Genomic DNA, 19055 nt, shown 5'->3' on the forward strand with positions numbered 1-19055 from the left:
ACACAGTAAAAAAGTCTAAATAAATTTACTTCCTGTGAAAAAGTTAGAATTCTTTATAAAATTAAATTAAAAATAATCAATTTTAATATTTTTTATTTATTAATTATCCTTAATTCATATTTAATAATTAAAATAAAAAGTAATTAAATGACAGATTAAAAAAATTAAATTTTTTCAAATTTCAAATTTCCCGCTTTTTTAATTTAAGAAGTTTAAAACGAGCATGCGCAAACTTACGCATGCGCGGGTGAATTCAAAGCCCGCGGCGGCGCGTAGAGTCTGAGAAGCATCAGCGTACAACACTTTAGTAGTGAAGCGGTGTTTCTCTTCTCCGTCACAAGTAATTTTGTATGTTATAAAACTAAAAAAATAATAAATAAATGAGTACTTCTGAAAAATTAAGTAGAAAAAAAAAATCAGTAGATGAGTAATTTAAAATAAAAATAAAGAAAAACAATAAGGTTACAATGCTCTGAAATGTTAAAATAAAATAGAGCGTGTCGGGGTGACACGTATCCGATAAATTGATAACAATTAGCGATTTATTAAAAATAAACAACAAATATAAAAAAAAAAGGGAAGAAAAATAAAAAAAAGCCGTTATACGAGTTTACTCGGCTATGCCTCGTCGACTTTGCTCATACTCACGACCCGTAGTCTCGTCGATAGTCGATACCCGCGGCTTCAGAGAGAAACAGTGGCCCGGTCGCGTGTCCCCGTTGAGGAACTCTCTCTCTGTCATTGTCAGAGAGTTCTCCTCAGCGGGTCTATTATCTTAAGTAGTAGTAGTATTTATTTTTCTTGTTGTTATTATTATTACTACTATTATAATTATAATTAAAAAAAAATAATAATAATTAGCAGCAAAAGCGAAGAAAAAGCAGCAGCAATAAAATTGCTACAATTATTTTAAAATAATTTGTTTAAATAACGTCAAGTGTGTGGTGCTGTGGGGGTGTAAGGGATGAAGGCCGGGAAGATAATTCAGGTGGCGATCTGAGATCAGAAATGTTGAAATTCGGCAGCAAGAACGACGTTACGGTGGTACATCGTGCCACTATTCGACTGCTTGACGACGCTGAAATTATCCACTGTGACTTTCAGGTAATTTTTATAAAATAAACAAGACTATTATTTAAGCCGACCTTGTATAGAAACAGTGGCACACGCAATACGTCAACGTCAACGTCTGCGTTTATGTTAATTAATGGTTTATTGTTTATATTTTTATTTATTATTCATTAACTCATTGTATAGATTACAATCAAAGCAAAATTAAATTAAATTAAATTAAATGGAAATAAGATAAATCTGTTTGAATATTTTTCAGCTAAATAGATTCTTCACAGTTCTGACAGATAATGTAATATGTATTTGTGTGAATGTATAATATAGCTTGGGACGAATAATGAGGAAAGAAGAATAAAAAAAAGTATTAAAGTTTGGTTGGTATTAAATTTTTCCGAGGTGAAATCGCAGCTTATTGATAACTGAGCACATTCATACACACACTCCGAATAGAAGAGGTCTATTGCGAAACATCAATTCTTCTGGTCTTGTATTATGTCTCTTTAAAAGCCAGAAAGAGAGAATAAAAAAGTGAGCAAGAGTGTGTGAATATAAAAATCGATTTAGTGAATAACAGAATGTAAGAGAGCTGACGAGTACACTTTAAACAACAGTTATATTGTTTTGAAAATACTGAGAATAATCTTAAATTTATTTATTATTTTCAATACTATTTATCTTTACACTCTTTTTGGATACGTATATGCGTTTAGAGATGTGGGACAAGGCTGTTATTTTTGGCACAATTCTCATTTCTCATCCCCTGGTTATGTGCAACCAACTATGAGGGAGATGAACATTCACCCTCTCCTTGACATCTCTCTTATTCTTCCTGTCTACTCTCTCCTTAACCACTTTTTATATTTTTAAATATTTTTACATTTCTTTCAGCTTTTATTATTCTATTTCTTCATCTTCTTCTTCTTCTTCATCCTTTTCGTTTTCTTCCTTCCATCCTAACTCTCCTTTTTCCACTGAGATCTTTTAACGTCGTTTTGTTCCAAGAGCATTCTCCAACAGCGACAATAGCCACTCGATCAAAATCAAGTTACTCAAGCACAAGTGTCCACTTGCTCACAATTATTCTGCATAATGTATATAGTTATTCAATTTTAGTTCAATAGCTTTTTTTCTTTTTTCTTTTTTATTATTATTAACTCACATTCGCGTGAGTGTAACACTTTTTTCCGTTTTATAATATTTGATCGAGCTTTTTTCCTCATTTGTTTTCACTAAATTTTTTTTCTCCTTTTTGCTTTAACAATGAATGAATATTCACACAGAGAAATCGACGACAAAGTCGTTGATTACAATTGACTCGCGTGGGTACTCAATAAATATTTATGATGGTCTTACTCTTCCCGGCTAAAAATGGAAATGGATATAGATTTTATGATAAAGCGTGAGTGAAATAGACAAAGTTATGTTATAGCCAACGAACGTTATACTGATACACTTATACATATAAATATAATATAGTCTATATACTTGTTAAGTTGTATTTTGTGTTGTGTAGTAAAAAAGTATATTAATGTACTTATAGCTATATACAGTGTATAGCTTCGTGCATTTCTTCTTATTCTTTACTAGCGCTATATGTCATATCGCATCGTCATGACTGATTGTACTGTTGTGTATACCAATGTAGAGTACTAACTTATATTTTATGCATACATGTATTAATACCATTACATAGTAGAACATGTACCGGGTTACTCCAATATAATTTCACCCTCGTTGTCACTGTGCATGCAACCTAGGGGAAAATATATACGTAGGTAAAACTCGAGGGAGTTTTGAGTAGTGGGAATTCACGTTAATCTGACGTATTGACTTGTCTTTGCTTTACCCTAAATTGGTCAAAGAACTAAACTAAAAGTTTAAAGGTAGAAAGTATAAGCAGAAATAAGAAATATATACCTACGTAATTAACCTTGTTGATGTAAACGTGCTCGTGAATTATTTTTGTGAAAAATAGTTAGCTTGAGTTTACTCGTGCTTCTTTCAAAATAGTTAGCAACTTTGAAAACTAGAAACTTAAATAATAATTTTTGTTATTTTTCTTCATTAATTATTTTACATGGCGACATACTTTTAAATAAATCTTAAGTATAAATTAGCCGAGTAATTAGATTAAAAAAAAAAAAAAAAAAAACTTTTATTTTAATTAAGTTACTGCATTTATAATTTATATTGACCTTTTGAAATTAAATTGAAAGTTTGTCGAGTAATGAGAGACTCTAAATTAGAAAAAAAAAAATTATAATATTGGCTTTTGCATTTTTTAGATTATTAGTGTGGAATTAATTAAAACGTGCAATTTGTTATTTTATTAAATTATTAGTTAAAAGTAAAGTGCAGATTATATTAATATACAATAATACGTGGCGGTCATTAGTATAATTGATAAATAAGTTCTTTGCAATATGTTCGTATAAATACGTAAATACATTTCGCTCTAAATAGACATTATCAACTCATCATCGTTTAATTGCCGATCGTTAAATGTATTTATCGAATCGTATGATGATATATGTATATATATATATATATATATATATATATATATATATATATATATATATATATATATATCTTCAGCTACTCAATAAAGCAGTTAATTATTAAAAATCATAAGTAGTACACTGTAGGTAATAGAAATTTTAAATTATTTTTATTTTATTCAAAATATATGTACAAAGTTAATTTTACATATGAAATATAATCTAACTAGTATATTATAGTCCAAGAAAGGCAATTAAAAGTAAGTTTAACTTCGTACATAAATTTATCAAGTAACAATGATGAAATTTCCGTAACTCGTTTTAAGTGTAGGTTTGTCGCATTATACAGGAAAAGGTCAGCAGAGAAAGCGGAAGAGTCAAAATATCTGAAGCAAAGTTTGAGTGCAAGAAGAAATAGCGCAAAATTAAATGTTTACTGAGTTTAAGTTCGAGAAATAGTTGAAGATATGTGAAAGAAGTGAATTTACAACTAGATTTAATTTATACACTTCAGTGAAGATAAAAACAAACTAATTTTGTGTGTATTTTAATTTAAAAAAATCGTATTTTTAAATTCATCTGAAGAAAATACTAATTAATTTTTTTCCGCGGAAGGTATCAAGAAAAATATAATTTCTCTTGACTTTTGTACTTTTTAGCGAGTTAGATTAAAGGGTAAAAAGAAATAGATTAAGATGTACACAAAAGAATATAATATTAGGAATTCAATTAAAGCGCAGAAAAAAATAAATGAAGATGTAACAGGATGATGAATTAAAAAATCTAAGAGACACAAAGTTGAATGATATACACTTAATTTCAACGTTAAAATCAAGGTCTATGTTCAGGATATAAATACATATGCATGTGACTGACGGGTAGATGGATACTAATGCATATGTATGATACACAATACAAAATACGAGTTTCCAGACATGGTTGATATAACTCACGCTTTTACCCTGTATACTGCAATAGACAATCCATCGGATATTTCTCTACCTCCGTTTTATTATATCGTAAATTTGTGTAATGCTGCTGAGTACTAAAACTAAATACTTACATGTACGTAATATAAATTTTGTCGTATGTATTTTATTACAAACAGTTGTGTAGACCACACGAGACTCTACACTCTAGATCACCTTGGCCTGTCTTTTTGGTCATTAAGGTGGTGCGTGGTCGCTTAGCCAATAAACATATGTCTATATGTTAAATTGTCTCTTTAACTCGTCATTCTGCTCGGCATAGGATTAGGCTATAATTATATATTGACATACATATGTACAAATATGTACATCAACTTATGTTACCTGACTAAAAAATAAAAAAATCGTTTCTACAAAAACGATAAATGGAATCGCAATAGCACACTCTAAAAATTTTTATTCCTTTCACATCAATGCTTCCACTACTTTCTTATTTTTTATTTACTCACATCACTGCAACGCTTTTAGGCTTTTTAGCTTAAAAATTTTTCTACTTCTTTATCTTCTTCTCTTATAACACTCCCAGTACGAATTCTGCAGAGTCATGTCTTATTAAGAGTGAAAAAAATGCGCAAAAACGTTTATGTTAATTCTCTTTTTTTCTATTTAAACTGCAGTAACGTACATGTATGATATAAGATATGATGTAATGGGGTAATATCATAGTGACTTAACTTTATTACTACTATTTTCATCTGATTAATTTCAACATCGATTATTTAAGTTATTTATCTCCAAGATCTAGCGGGGCGATTATTAACGACATAAATATAAAATGTGTAGAAAAAAAACTGCAAATCTTTCTTTGTATTCGCGCAATCGCGTGTCTTAGAAAACGCAACAGTTTAATTAACGACTTATTCTCCCCTGGTAGCTCTATATTTATTATATAAAGTACACCTTACGTATCAAAAGTACTAATCGTGTGTGAAAATGATTTTTTTTCTTTTTTTTTTTTTATTAGCCCCAGCACAAAGGAAGATATATCCTTGAGTATGTATGCAAACAACTCAACATCATTGAGACTGATTACTTTGGACTTCGTTACGTCGATCATTGCAGACAACGGGTAAGTTTTTTTTTTTTTTTTTTTTTTAACTTAAATACACAATAATTATTTTTCTATTTATTATGTTTATATAAAAATTTATTTATTTTTAGCATTGGCTGGACCTAGCGAAATCGGTAGTCAAGCAAGTTAAAGGTTCGTACCAACGTTCACAAAGTAACTCATCAAACTTATCGATTTTCCGGTCGTAAAGTCTATAAGCACCTTAGATTACATCGAGGGCGGGTGGAAGCTCCCTTTGATTCAATTCTCAAATAAAAGTATTCTACTTACTACTTAACAAGTATTCTACGTACACGCCAGTGGCACAGTAGGTACAAGGTCTCAATTGACGGCGTAGGGTCGCGAGACCAAACGTAAACCGGTAACAATAGACCAGTGGGTGATGCACCTACATATACATTTATCACATACATTTATCTACATATGTATATACTTTTATGCCTATATAATACATCAAGACCGTTAAAGTCTAGACTAGATGTATGAGCACGCGCACCTATCCATTTTCTATTTAGTTTATGGTAGGTACAGCCTGCCGGGTCGATGTCGCATCAAATTTTCAAAGGCTGCTTAGGCTGTGTAGAGGCATACACGTGTAGTACAGCTCATACTCCTAAATAAAACTATAAAAACTACATGACTGCAAGATACAAGAGCTTACCTAGATAGAAAGACGTGCAGGTCTTGCTCATCTTATAAATTCTTGGCTGTAAGCTGCTCCAGAATTCTTTAGTTTACTCTAGTCTACTACTGAGTAAATATTTCAATTTCAGCTGGACTTTGAGTCACGGTTGTCGTAAAAAAAAATATTCTCTTTACTTCCGTATTTTAGGGAGCTTTAAATTTTCATTTTTTAAATTTTCCTCTGTAAACTCCAGACAAATGCAATTACTGCAGTTTATATGCCGTGTAATTGTCGGGGTGTAGTTCTAGTTCTCGTTTTATTGATATTACAATACATGTATATGGATATGTATTTATGAGCGCTAATTTATTGCAGATATGGAGCCAATCCTGTTCAGCTTCCGCGTGAAATTCTACCCGCCAGATCCCCTGAGGCTGAAGGATGAGATTACCAGATATCAAATTTATCAACAGCTCAAGAGGGACCTGCTGCATGGACGACTCTACTGCAGTCCAGGGGAGGCATCGCTGCTGGCAGCTTGCATTCTCCACAGTAAGGATTTGTAGTCTATTCATATTTTATGTATTAATGGAGAAGCAATTATGATAAAGACTCATCATAGGCTTGTTACTACTCCTACTATATCACTTAATTATCTATCTATTATTGAACTTTCACGCTAAATCAAACCGTCTTAAATTTTTAATATTTTTATTCTGGATTCACTTAATCTTCAGATTATCATTTTGCGAAATTTTATAAAAATTTATTAAGCTCTTAATTTTCTATTAATATTTATATCAGTACTGAAATATTAATGATTTCATGAGAGTCAATTTGGGATTATTTTTTAATAGTATTAATAATTCATAATGATTGTCAAAATCAACAATTTTACGTACAATTGCATTCTATGTAATTTAGTTATATGGATGATTGTTGATTTTGGAGAACATGGTTTGCTTTCCAAGTATTATTGATGACCATTTGTGAGTGAATTAATATTATTATAGTAATAATAGCACTTTGGCCAAACATTATTTTAGTAATGAAAATATTAATAGAAAATTATAGAGTTAAATAAATTTTTATTTTCTGAAATTTATTACACAACTAGTTTCAATTTATTAATAATTATTCTGAAAAATTTATAATAACTGAAAAATGTAAAATGTGTAAGCGGTAAAATATAAAATAAGCTTTAATTCCAAATATTATAGTCTTAATTTTAATGACTTTAGTTTTTTATAGCGCTTTAAGCGTAACAAGGAAAGTTTATGAACCAGCAATTATGCTTACATTATAATTTCTATTTACCACTTTGATTAAATTAAAAATCTACATATTTCTTCTGGCTTTTGCCGGGAAGTATTTTGTGAAAATATTTTTAGATAAAAGTAAATGAAGAAATAAAAAAAAAATCCGGGATAAATATTCAAATTTAAAAGATTCATCAAAAAATTAAAAATTCAAAGGTACTTTCAGCTGAAACGGAAAGATAAAGTGAACAGAATTAAAAATAAAACAAAAAAAAAGCGGGTGATTTAGCCTGGAATGTCCCACATATTTATATACTATTTTCTACCTACTACACGGCATTTGTATTGGTCAATCAGACGAGCTTGGCGAGTACGATCCGGAGATCCACGTGGGCAATTACATTTCCGAGCACAAGCTTCTGCTCAAACAGACTGAGACCATTGAAGAAAAAGCAATGGAACTACATCAGACACAGCTCAAGGGTTTTACGGCTGAACAAGCAGAGATACATTTTCTCAGGCTAGCGTCTCAACTTGACACCTATGCGGTTGATCCCCATCCTGTCAAGGTAAGCAGCTATAAATGATCCGAAGAATTACACACATGCTTTTCTTTCCAATGCAACATGACTCATTGTATCAATTTATTTATATTATACGTTCTCATTATTTTTGTTTGATTAAACCAATAACTTATTTTATTCCTGCAGGATCATAAAGGAACCCAGCTGTACTTAGGGATAAATCATCACGGAATCCTCACATTTCAAGGATCACGACAGACGAATCATTTCCGCTGGTCCGAAGTACAGAAAATAAATTACGAAGGGAAAATGTTTATTGTCCATTTGACCATCACCGAGGTATAAATAAAAAATATATAATAAATAAAATATTTACTGTTTAAATTAACCAACGAAAAAAATTGTTTGCTCTGGTGAACAATTGATTTAAAAATAATAATTTTTAAACAAAAATTAATTTGGTTGTGAGCCAAGCAATTTATTTTTCTTTTTCAACTTTTCTGAATACTCAGCAAAAAAGCTCACGGTGAACTTTGTCTGTATATAAAAAAGTTTTGTGAATTGAAATAATAATAATGACTTTTTTTTTTATTATTTATATTTTTATAACACCAACAATACCTCTTGTTTCATCACACGGCTCTTAAGCACTCCTACAGCCGGTATTAATCTCATTTTCTTCTTTTAAAAAAATAAGTCTATGAGTAAGCTTGGCATAAAAAATAAAAAATATATACATATAAACATAAAAAATATAAAAACGTAAATTGATCTAAAGCCGACCTTGTGTTACTATGCTACGGTTCACAAGGTTTTCTGGTACAATTTTTCATAAAGTTTCCGAGGTATTTATCCGAGTGCATGCGCTCTAAGAAAAAAATTGAAATAAATATCTAAATATATTTATATTTATATTCATAATATATATAATGTATAAAAAATATGTGTGTTAGAGGGCCGAGTGAAAACATAGAGGAATAAGGTATTACACGGTGCTATTTCAATGTCGTTGATACGATTATACAACCACCCTCTAAATAATCTCATTACTAACTCCCTCTTTTATTCTCTTTTTTTTTTACATTATTTTCTCGGTCTGTGTATTGGGCTGGTTCTGCACACCTATAAGGACTTGAGAACGAAGGTGAGTAGTATGTATACTCCAGATTGCTATTAAGTAAAGCCAGTTGAGTCGCCTCGATGTTTCACCAACCACGTCGTACAGACTAGAGACCATACCAGAGACTTTCTTAAACACACCGGAACGTCACGACAGTGTGTGCTGGAACTGACGACGACCAAGACAACGTAACCAAGACTAAGACCAAGACTGGGGACGAGTTAATATTTTTACTTTGACTTCACTTTTAATTTGCTCTTTCTTCGCGGTCTTGTTACATTTCTTATTTTATTTAACTCTTCACTCGCCCACTTCCGTCGACGCTCTCTCGTGTGGGTAATACACTTTTATTAACTTTTTTTTTTTTTTTCATAAACCTACCGTACATGTAACTTTTATATATAACGCCTACGTAAAGTGTAAAAGAGCATTATGTACTTGAAGTAATATAAGTGATTAGCGAAGCTTCTACTCGCGCTTTATCATTACTAGTAATTTAGATAGTGGTATAAATAATTACACGTGTACTAGTTATCATAAAAAATATATTGAGTAGCCACATGTAAGTTATAGAAAAATACTTACGTACATATTCACATTATTTTTTATTTATTTATATTAGTAATAGTGATAGCAAAATATCGATAGCAAAAATAGTCTGCCGGTACTTTCAGAAAAAGCATACCGTTGGCTTCAAGTGCCCGACTGGATCAAATTGCCGGCATGTATGGAGATGCGCCATTGAACAGATGCTGTTTTTCACGTAAGTAAATATTATAAATTTATTTATTTATTTTTTATTGTAATACAATTACTAGAATTAATTTTAATAATTTTTATTCTATTCTAGATTTAAAAAATTTAGCTTGTCATGTTTATTTGTGCTTCTGATGCTCGGTCCATCGTGTAATCGTATTAAAGCAGCTGTCTAATTGCCATGTAATTGTTTTGTAGATTAATCCAATTAAACTAGTTGCCAGAGGCTCAACAATTCTCATTCCATACTCCATACTCCATCTCCTTGTTTTTCTTATTTATACTAATAAACATTATCAAGACAGCGAATAATGATATTGGGTATAAAGAAAAAAAGCTTGAAGAGATAAATAAATAAATTCTGATTTTATAAATTCTGCATACCAGCTTAGTTTAATTGCAAAAAGATCCAGTTAAAAAAAAAAAGTATTTTAATTTTTTTATACTATCAAAGAAAAAAGTAATTTAACTTTACAATTCCACCGCCGTTGACACCTACTTTACTACTTACTTTAATAGCTTCTTCAACAGAGTAATAAAAATAATAAAAATACAATAATAGCATTACCAACAACTGCGACAACAGCAACAACAACCGGGGTTTCCTGATATTCTTCCTCAACTGTGTATATAAAAAAATAATCTTTGTAAAATATCGCTAAGAATTTTCTGACATTAACTCTTCCGAAAAAACATGCATGATGAGGAAGGAGTATATATGTATTCATGTAGAATAGCTGTAAAGTGAAGAAATTTTCACGCAGGTTGCCCAGAGCCTCGGACGCACCAGTTGTAAGCGGTGGATCTATATTCTCTTGGGGCACCAAGTTTAAGTACACTGGGAGAACGGAGAGGGAAGTGTTGGAGGAAACGGCTGCGGCATCTGCGGGTTCCGGAGAGGCTTCATCGCTGCGTGGTAAAGGCAACGGACCAGTTCAACGTTGTCAGAGTGCTGGACTCCGCAGAAAAGCAAGTAGTGTACCAGCTACTCCAAGCACTCCTAGTCAAGATCTTATTGAAATTCGTGAGTGATCAAACTGTTTAATTTAGCCGCTAGTAGCCTAAAATATTTTACCAATAATTATTAATTATTATTATTATTATTATTATCATTATTACTGTAATGAATTAAATTGTGTTTAATAGTATCATAATACTAATAATCACTGTCAATTTAAATAGGATATTCAAGTTTGCCGAGAAGCTGTCATAGCGCAGGTTTAGACGGCGCTGGTATGGCTGAGGCAGGAGCTAATGCCTCGGGTGTTCCCCTTAGTTCTCCCTATTGCCCTGACAATACACTACCACTATTGGAGACTGTATCAGAGGACCAAGAAATATATGCCAAGAGAAATAACGGTTGGTAATCATCGCTTATTAAATTGCTGGCAATATCCTAATAAGCTCTTTTATGTCAACACACATAAAACATTATCATCATTTTTTTTTTTCCATCATCAACGCTTATTGCTATTTCCTATTTCGCTGTTTCTTGCTAAAATCAACACACGTCTTATCTAACTGTCTGGTATATACGGGTAAACAACTTCCGGTGTGTCTACTTGCTGTTTTATCTTCAACATACAACATGCCGGAAGAAAGTCTTCTTCAGATTTTTTTTTCTACTTTTTTATTGTTATGGACTTTTTTACGATTTTTTTGATACTTGTGTCATACACTGGGGAAAATTCTTGTGTCGAGGGAAAATTTATCGAGCTGTCCAAGCGGTCGATGCACAAGTTACGATAAAACCTGAAGATCAAGTTTCTGGCCAAGTTTGATGGCAATTCGTCTCTTCTACCTACACTATTACCTTTACGTATTTATATATCTGTGTAAATCATGTATTTCCTTATTTCCTTTTCTTAGTTTTCTCATAAATAAAAGTAGTTGATAGCAGAGTTTCGCATAATATACATATATGTATATATTTATATACAACCGGCCTAGCTTTGGACATATTTTGCCGCTACTCTCTCACTGAATGATATTTCCGGGCACAGCAACTCTTTATTTTTTTCTTTTTCATTTTCTTTATAATTTACTTTCTTTACTTTTATTTTATATATATATGTATGTATGAAACAATTTAAAAATAATAATAGTGGTTGTGTACAAGGAACAAATCAGCAAATAGTTAGTTATTTAGCTTTCTTTTTTTGTTTTATTTAATTTTTTGTTTGGCTTTTTTTTTAGTACCTCTTGATTTGTTTTTTATTTCTTTCTGTTCTTTAGCGGTAGACGAAAATGAATCGCATGCGAGTGCCCACACCACCACATCCATCACAAATCAAGTGAAAAAAGTGAAATTTCCAAATAAAAATACATTTGGCCGTCCGCCGGCGTTCTACAGTCAAAAAATAGTCATAGGCTCTGAAGAACTTGTGGGAAAGAATATTGATAATGTGGTGAGACAAAAAATAAATTCGCTGGAGAAAAGCCCAAAAATTATAAGATCCACGGCACTTATTATTAAAACCTCCAGAACGCCTATAAAAGCGTCATCGTCGCTATCAACGCTATCATTCAAAATAAATCCAGGTATCAATAATACCGGAATAAAAAATACTTATTCAAGATTAATTGGTACAACACCGAAGCATATAAATGGATTCAATAGTTCAGAATCACGCAATAGCTTACAAGATATTAGAACTATTGAGAGTCAGGTAAGCTCGTCGTCATCCATCACCAAGAGTACGCCGAAGAATAACAATCTAGAGACCACTAATACTGTAGTAACCGCAAATACCTCTTCAGCGACACAAAAGAGTACTGTTAATGGCAGTATAATTTCCGCGAGAAGTAGAAATGGACCAATGGCACTTGCCATGGCAATTGCTGCAGCGGCTGTAGCAGCCACTACATCAAATACTTCAACATGCGGCGGTGGAAACACCAGTAAAGATTTACCCTTGGACGTCAAAAGTAGACATGAACCAGGTGAGCTTGAATGACTATTTCACGAGGTAGGTTGTCGTCATCTGTAATCATCATAAAACTATTTTTTTTTTTCCTTTTTATATATACTGTAAATAATATATTTAAAATTTTGCAGTATTGACTTTAATTTTTAAAATATTTTTACAATATTTACGACTCGCTGAATTGTGCACTCATTTGTTGCTTTATCTATTCATAAACTAACTGAACGCTTTATTATCCTTTCGCCTTTTTTACAATTGCCACTGTCTGTCACGATTTTGGAGCCATAACGTGCACGATTTACGTCTCTCTTTCTCTCTCGTTCTCTCAATTGAAATTTTTTTTTCATTTAAACTATTCCTCTCTACCCTTTATCGTTTATATATCCACCACGCCACTTGTTCATATTTGTACATATATGTTTGTACTCTCTCACTATCCCTTTTTATGATAGAAAAAAGAAAAAAAAACGATGTTTAAATCTCGCTTCGGTGTATAACAATCAGACGAATGTATCGACCGCTGAGAGCTCACACAATAATACAAAAGAGAAGTAAAAAATACTGGAAGAAAATAAAAAATAATAAAACATAAACATAATATAAACTATAAAGTATAAAAAAGTATATGTATCTGTACAAGTTTCCTGTGTAACTGAAAAGCTTTTATTGAAACTATATTTCTGTTTGTTCCAGTAGGAGGACAAGTGGGCGATGCCGATACAAACGACTACTTCTTTCGAGACTCATTCGATCACTCGTCGTCTGAAAGCCAGTTGGTGGACGGGCTTGGAAAAACCCAAAGTAGATCTGTTACACCAGTACCAAAAATGCAAAAGTTACAAAACAGCAAACTTTGTTTGCAACCAGTTGGTTCAACAACCAAATCAATTATTGTTGGTGGTGGTGGTAGCAGTAGATCACGTGCGTTACGCAGTGTACGATGCATACGTCTATTTGTATCGGCATTTATTCTTACAGTAACAATGTTGTTTATTGTTGTTGTTATTGTTTTTGAAACTGACTCAGCAGTGTTTGAGAGCATCCGCAAGACACCTGAAATGATTTCATTCAAAAGTCACTACTACGTACCCATCAGGGAGTTTCTTAGGACCAAACTCGGCCTATTTTGATCAGGCAGTCGGCCGAATAAAATAATTTCCTTAATTGCTCAGTCAGTCTTTTTTTCTAAATGATAAATGATAAATGATAATAATAATAAAAAAAAAATATTATAATTAATTATAATTATAAATATGGACAGTGCCAAGTCAAAAATAGCCAAGTCATCACATTATTTAAAAACGTCATTAACTTCCATTAAATATTTTGGAAATTATTGTACTTTATTTTCTATTTGCTACCAAAAAGTTCATTGTACGGTAATGTGACGTCGGATTATTAAAAAAACATGGCCTATCGAACACAGGTAGATTTTTTATAGATGAAAATGAAATTTGTGTGAAAATACTTCCTAAAAAAATATAAAATAACAAAAAAAAAAAAAAATAAAATAAAAATAAATTTGAAAGAAACAAGCGTATTTAGACAGAGTAAAATATTTTATCATTGAATAAAAACAAAATTAAGATTGTATCTGTACAACTGTAGATCTTTAATGTGTAATAATAGATTGTAGAAAGATGTTTATTATGATTGATGGTAAATATCTTCAACAATTCATCACTCGGATTGGTGTAATTGAAAAAAATGCGAAAAAATTGTGACGTAGGAAAGTTAAACAAAACTAAAATGAGTTCGTTGACATCGCTTCATCTCATAAATCATATTTATTATAAATATAAATATATAAATATAATATTTGGTTCATTTTACTGTTCTAATTGCATTCCACATTTTGATTAACAATAATGATAATAATTATTATAATTATTATTACAACAAATGACTGATTGTGAGTCATATAAATATTATTGTATTTCCTAAAAGTGCCTACGCAATTCTAGAATCCTTATTCGCGCATGCTGCGTGTTTCTGGCTGAGATTTAAAGAAATTTATAATATATGTCATCAATTATATCCCATAGTCAATTTAAATGGTCGCAAAATTTTCCAAGAGCTAAACCAAAAAAAAAAAAAAAAGAAAATAGTAAAAATAATTAATTGTAAAATCTGCCGATTTTTTTCCTGTACGTAATAAATGCGTAGGAACATTCATATGTATATTAAAATCATATATGTAATAAATAACATACCTAGGTCTCAATAAATGCTTCTACTGTAAACTAAATCTGAGTGATAATGAGGCACTTTGTTTACTTAACAAATAAATAAATAAATAATTGAATAGATAAGTAAATAAAATTGTGTATAATAAAACGGATGTCAATTGCAATAAATCCGATAAGAATAGATAATTAAAATATTTGAAAATAATTGTGGAGTGTTTGAATATTATAAATAAATTTAAAAATATAAATAATAATTGAATTTTGTCAAAAGTGATCTGCAATCACAGAAAAATTAATCTTTTAATTATTACAGTTTATTTAATTTGTTATTTAATTTATTGTAAATTGTATTATAAATTTTCGGGAGTTTTAATAAGATTATTTCAAAAGAAAAAAAATTATATTGCTTATTAGATAACGGAGTCATGGCAATTGTAAAAAATGAAAAATAGTTCGAATCATCTAATTACTCCTTTTCTCTTATTCGCGTGAATAAGAAGGCAAAAAGGAACGAAATAAAGTAAAAAATAATAGAAATAATGAATTGTACTGAAATATGTGGTAGAAAAAAAAAATAATACGCGAGTCTTTAGTGACGAAAAGAGGCATTTAGTTATTCTATAGAAGATTATAAAAAGTAATATAGTTTTAGTAAAATGCTTTTTAGCTGACATATCATAGTTATTTAAAACTACAGTTGTCATTTGTATTTGTTTCAGTTTTATCAATTTTATTAAAATTTTTCTTTCGTTATTTTCATTATTTATTTGATACGGTGCTGTACGAAAATTATTTGATAGTACATTTAATTAAAAAATTAATTGAAGGCCATGACTTATACATATTGCGACAATTAAACTTGATACACGAAAACAATCATTGTTAACTGCTCGCTAAGCTGTTTTTTTTTTTTTTTTTTTTTTTTAAGTATCAAACTTGATAAGTTCAATAAATTGAGTGTGAAAACAAATAAATCTATTGTGTAATCCGTCAGAGAACAACAAACAAACAAACAAACAATACTACAAAGTTCCAAGATCTCTAATCAAAATCTTTATATTACTCTCAAACTTTTGTACGCTTAATCTAGTTGATCTAGTCGTGTCTAATGTGAATCAATAAAATATATTTAGTAGGTAAAAAAATTGGAAATTAAATAAAACATCGAGTAAAAAAAATGTTTTTCAATTTTGAAGAATACTCGATGTTTCTACGTGTCTGTAAAGTAACTTTTATTTATAATTTATATAAATATATAATATATATTTTTATTGTTATTTTATATTATTTAATCATCATGATAATTGTACTTCTTAAATTTTTACCTTTTAAAATAAGACGAGCAATAATATGTAATAATAATTACGTAATATGAAACAATAATTATGTATATGTATTTTATTTATTTATTTATTTATTATTAAATGGCCGGATAAGTGTGCATTGGAAGTTGCTAAACCGACACGTGGATAAAAATAAATAAATTGAAAAGTAAAAAAAATTAAAAAAATAATGGAAAGAAAATACGAGAGACAGATGATGATCTTCAAGATGTTTATAAATAAATGAGATCGATTAATAAAAAAATAAAATAATAAATATCAACGCATCTTGTAAAGATCATCGCTGCACGATCGAAATAAATTTGCACTTTTCCAAAAATTCATTGTGACGTATTTTATTATTTTTGCAAACGTTTATATAACAACTCAACCCTGGACTCCAATTTAATTGTACATTTAACTAAAATAAAATGATGTATTGCATAATTATTTATTTACACTTTAAAATATTAGCATATTATTTTATTATTATTAAAAAAAAAAAAAAAAAAAACATTTTACCTGTAAGTGAAAAAAAATTAATATTCAATCTCTATTGATATATATTTCCTATTAAAATAACCCGTTTTACCTGAAATCAATAAAATCAATTAAAAAATAATTATCGGCCATAAAATGATATTGTCAATCATAAAAAAAGTAATTTTTTTTTATTAAATAAATTATACGAAACACTTTCGATTAAATTACCATATAAACCGTGGGAGCGTTATCTTTGCTATCGATATAATATAAATTTGTAAATAAATCATTCGTTAAATCCCAGAAAACACATAAAAGCTCCTGATAAATTTAGTTAAGTGACTAAGCAAGAATGACGTGGGCGCAGTGATATTATCTAATCGTTATTTCCAAAATCAAAAGTTAAGATTATATTTTCTCTATCTCCATAGGTGGGCAATCGATTAATTTCAGCTCACAGCTAACGTATATAGTAAAAATATACGTCCTCAATCTACAACAATAAATTTTCCAATTAACTTTATAAGCAATAAAAGTAACAAAAGTAATAAAAGCTATCCCACTGAGAAATCAGTATTTCCGTACCAGCAGTACTATCAATTTCTTTTAAAAACTTACAAACTTATGTTAAATTTTCCCTTAAGGTTTTTATTTAAAAAGTTAAAAGCATTTTCCTGTTCATCTGTTCTTAATGACCTCGATAATCCTGCATCAAACTATAATTAGATCTCCCGGCAATCCTTTTATATTTTTTTAAGTAGACCAAGAGGGCATCGACTGTCCACTATACTAGTTTTTAATCGATCGAGCGTCACCTGACCCTTAAAGTGTCATCAGCTTCAGCATTTATGATTAGTTACACATATAAGTGAAGTTTAGAATCTAGGTTTCACATTATACGTTCTCTTCATCTTTAGTACCATCCAATCTGCCTAGCACCGACTCGACTAATGTCAGTATCCATTCTATTCTTTTTACTCACACTTTGTACTTGTGTACTTTCGATGTCGTCATTGGGAACGACACTAATCGTTACAAGACTCATTATTATATCACATAGACCCTGAAAATTATTTTATTTGATGTTATTGATTTAATAAATCAAATATCTCAATTATGACAATGAAAAAATATTAACTGACATTTAAGTTAGCAGTCACTTGAACATTTTTTTATTTTATTTAATAAACAAATTTGCTCCGAAAAATTATTTAAAAAAAATTGCCTTTTTAATTTTTTAAAATTTCTACGTGTCAATTTTTTTTGCCATAATTTATGATACTGAAGTTAGCTGTCAATTTTAAAAATTTTAATAATAAATCAATTTCAACAAAAAAACGCTTTTAAAAATTTTCACTTGTAATTGTTATTAATTTTCACACGTGGAATTTTTTATTAAATTTTTTTTATAATTGTTTAATTATTATAAATTCTAATGAGTGTGAATTTAGCAGAAATCTGATAATTTTTTAATAATTTATAAACAATTTATTTGTAAACAATTTACAGAAGAAATAGTATAAAAAAATACATACGAAAATTTTCACAAGCTTTCTATGCAATTTTAAAAATTTTTTTTCTCAAGCATAAAAAAATTTTTTAATCTGAAATAAACAAATAAATAAATTCAAACCGGTAATGATATTTACTTGTCCTTGCCATTGTTGTTAATAAAGTAATCATTTGAATCGCTGCAATTGAACAAATATATCCAAGATTTACAATCCAATAAATCATCAGCTATAATAAAAAACAATATAATTAATAAATTGAAAATTTTTACTAAAATATTATTTGAAACTTATCTTCCTGATTTTGAATAATTTCAGAACATCTGAGATTACATCCTTCTTGTCAATCCAGCAAGCTTTGGAAATTATTAAACTTGTAAAGCTGTCAGGTAGAAAATTAGAAAACTAGTGAGTTTGAAGTTAAATTGAAGAACCAATACTTGAAGATGACAGGAACAAATTAAAGGTCAGGCTAGTGATTTATAAGGTTATAAAGGTCACGTATAAATGAACAAGTATCTAAAAGTTTGAATAGAGAAGAACTTGGTAGCATTTGTATGGCTGTAACTCTACTATGGAAATGGACTATTGTGTGTTTTGTAGGTGTAGGAGAAGGAGGGTGAGGATTTGGCGGGAATAGAGAAGGTTGAGGCGAGCGAATAGCCGGAGTGGGAGTAATAAGAGTACGTGAAAAAAAAGAAGACAG

At 30.0% G+C, this 19055-nt stretch overlaps 1 protein-coding gene and 1 long non-coding RNA gene across 8 annotated transcripts; one reads left to right on the forward strand and one right to left on the reverse strand.

Moving 5' to 3' along the window:
* The first annotated feature begins 337 nt into the window (after positions 1–337).
* Frmd5 (FERM domain containing) lies at positions 338–16148 on the forward strand. Of its 5 annotated transcripts, none has more exons than XM_074239308.1 (12): positions 338–1104; positions 5526–5630; positions 5723–5765; positions 6634–6810; positions 7875–8086; positions 8228–8380; positions 9171–9185; positions 9836–9924; positions 10682–10941; positions 11100–11276; positions 12153–12860; positions 13538–16148. In XM_074239308.1, the coding sequence occupies exons 1-12, from the start codon at positions 1009–1011 to the stop codon at positions 13972–13974; spliced, it is 2472 nt and encodes an 823-aa protein (XP_074095409.1). In that variant the 5' UTR covers positions 338–1008; the 3' UTR covers positions 13975–16148. The 5 variants fall into 5 exon arrangements, with proteins under 5 accessions (XP_074095409.1, XP_074095410.1, XP_074095412.1 ...); XM_074239309.1 differs by having other exon boundaries at positions 13541–16148; XM_074239310.1 differs by lacking the exon at positions 338–1104 and adding an exon at positions 2791–2842.
* LOC141525042 (uncharacterized) lies at positions 15351–18950 on the reverse strand. 3 transcript variants are annotated; one of them, XR_012478794.1, is made up of 6 exons: positions 18790–18950; positions 18488–18705; positions 17457–17901; positions 17067–17331; positions 16878–16947; positions 15351–16776 (listed from the first exon to the last, which is right to left on the reverse strand). It is a non-coding gene; the product is annotated as an uncharacterized LOC141525042 (long non-coding RNA). The 3 variants fall into 3 exon arrangements; XR_012478795.1 differs by having other exon boundaries at positions 15374–16776; positions 18472–18950; XR_012478793.1 differs by having other exon boundaries at positions 15388–16776; positions 18488–18950.
* Between the last annotated feature and the right edge of the window lie 105 nt (positions 18951–19055).

The sequence above is a fragment of the Cotesia typhae genome, unplaced genomic scaffold (assembly GCF_013202065.1).
Source record: "Cotesia typhae breed Kobodo isofemale line unplaced genomic scaffold, CoteBio_Ctyphae contig_23, whole genome shotgun sequence".
Lineage (NCBI taxonomy): Eukaryota > Metazoa > Arthropoda > Insecta > Hymenoptera > Braconidae > Cotesia > Cotesia typhae.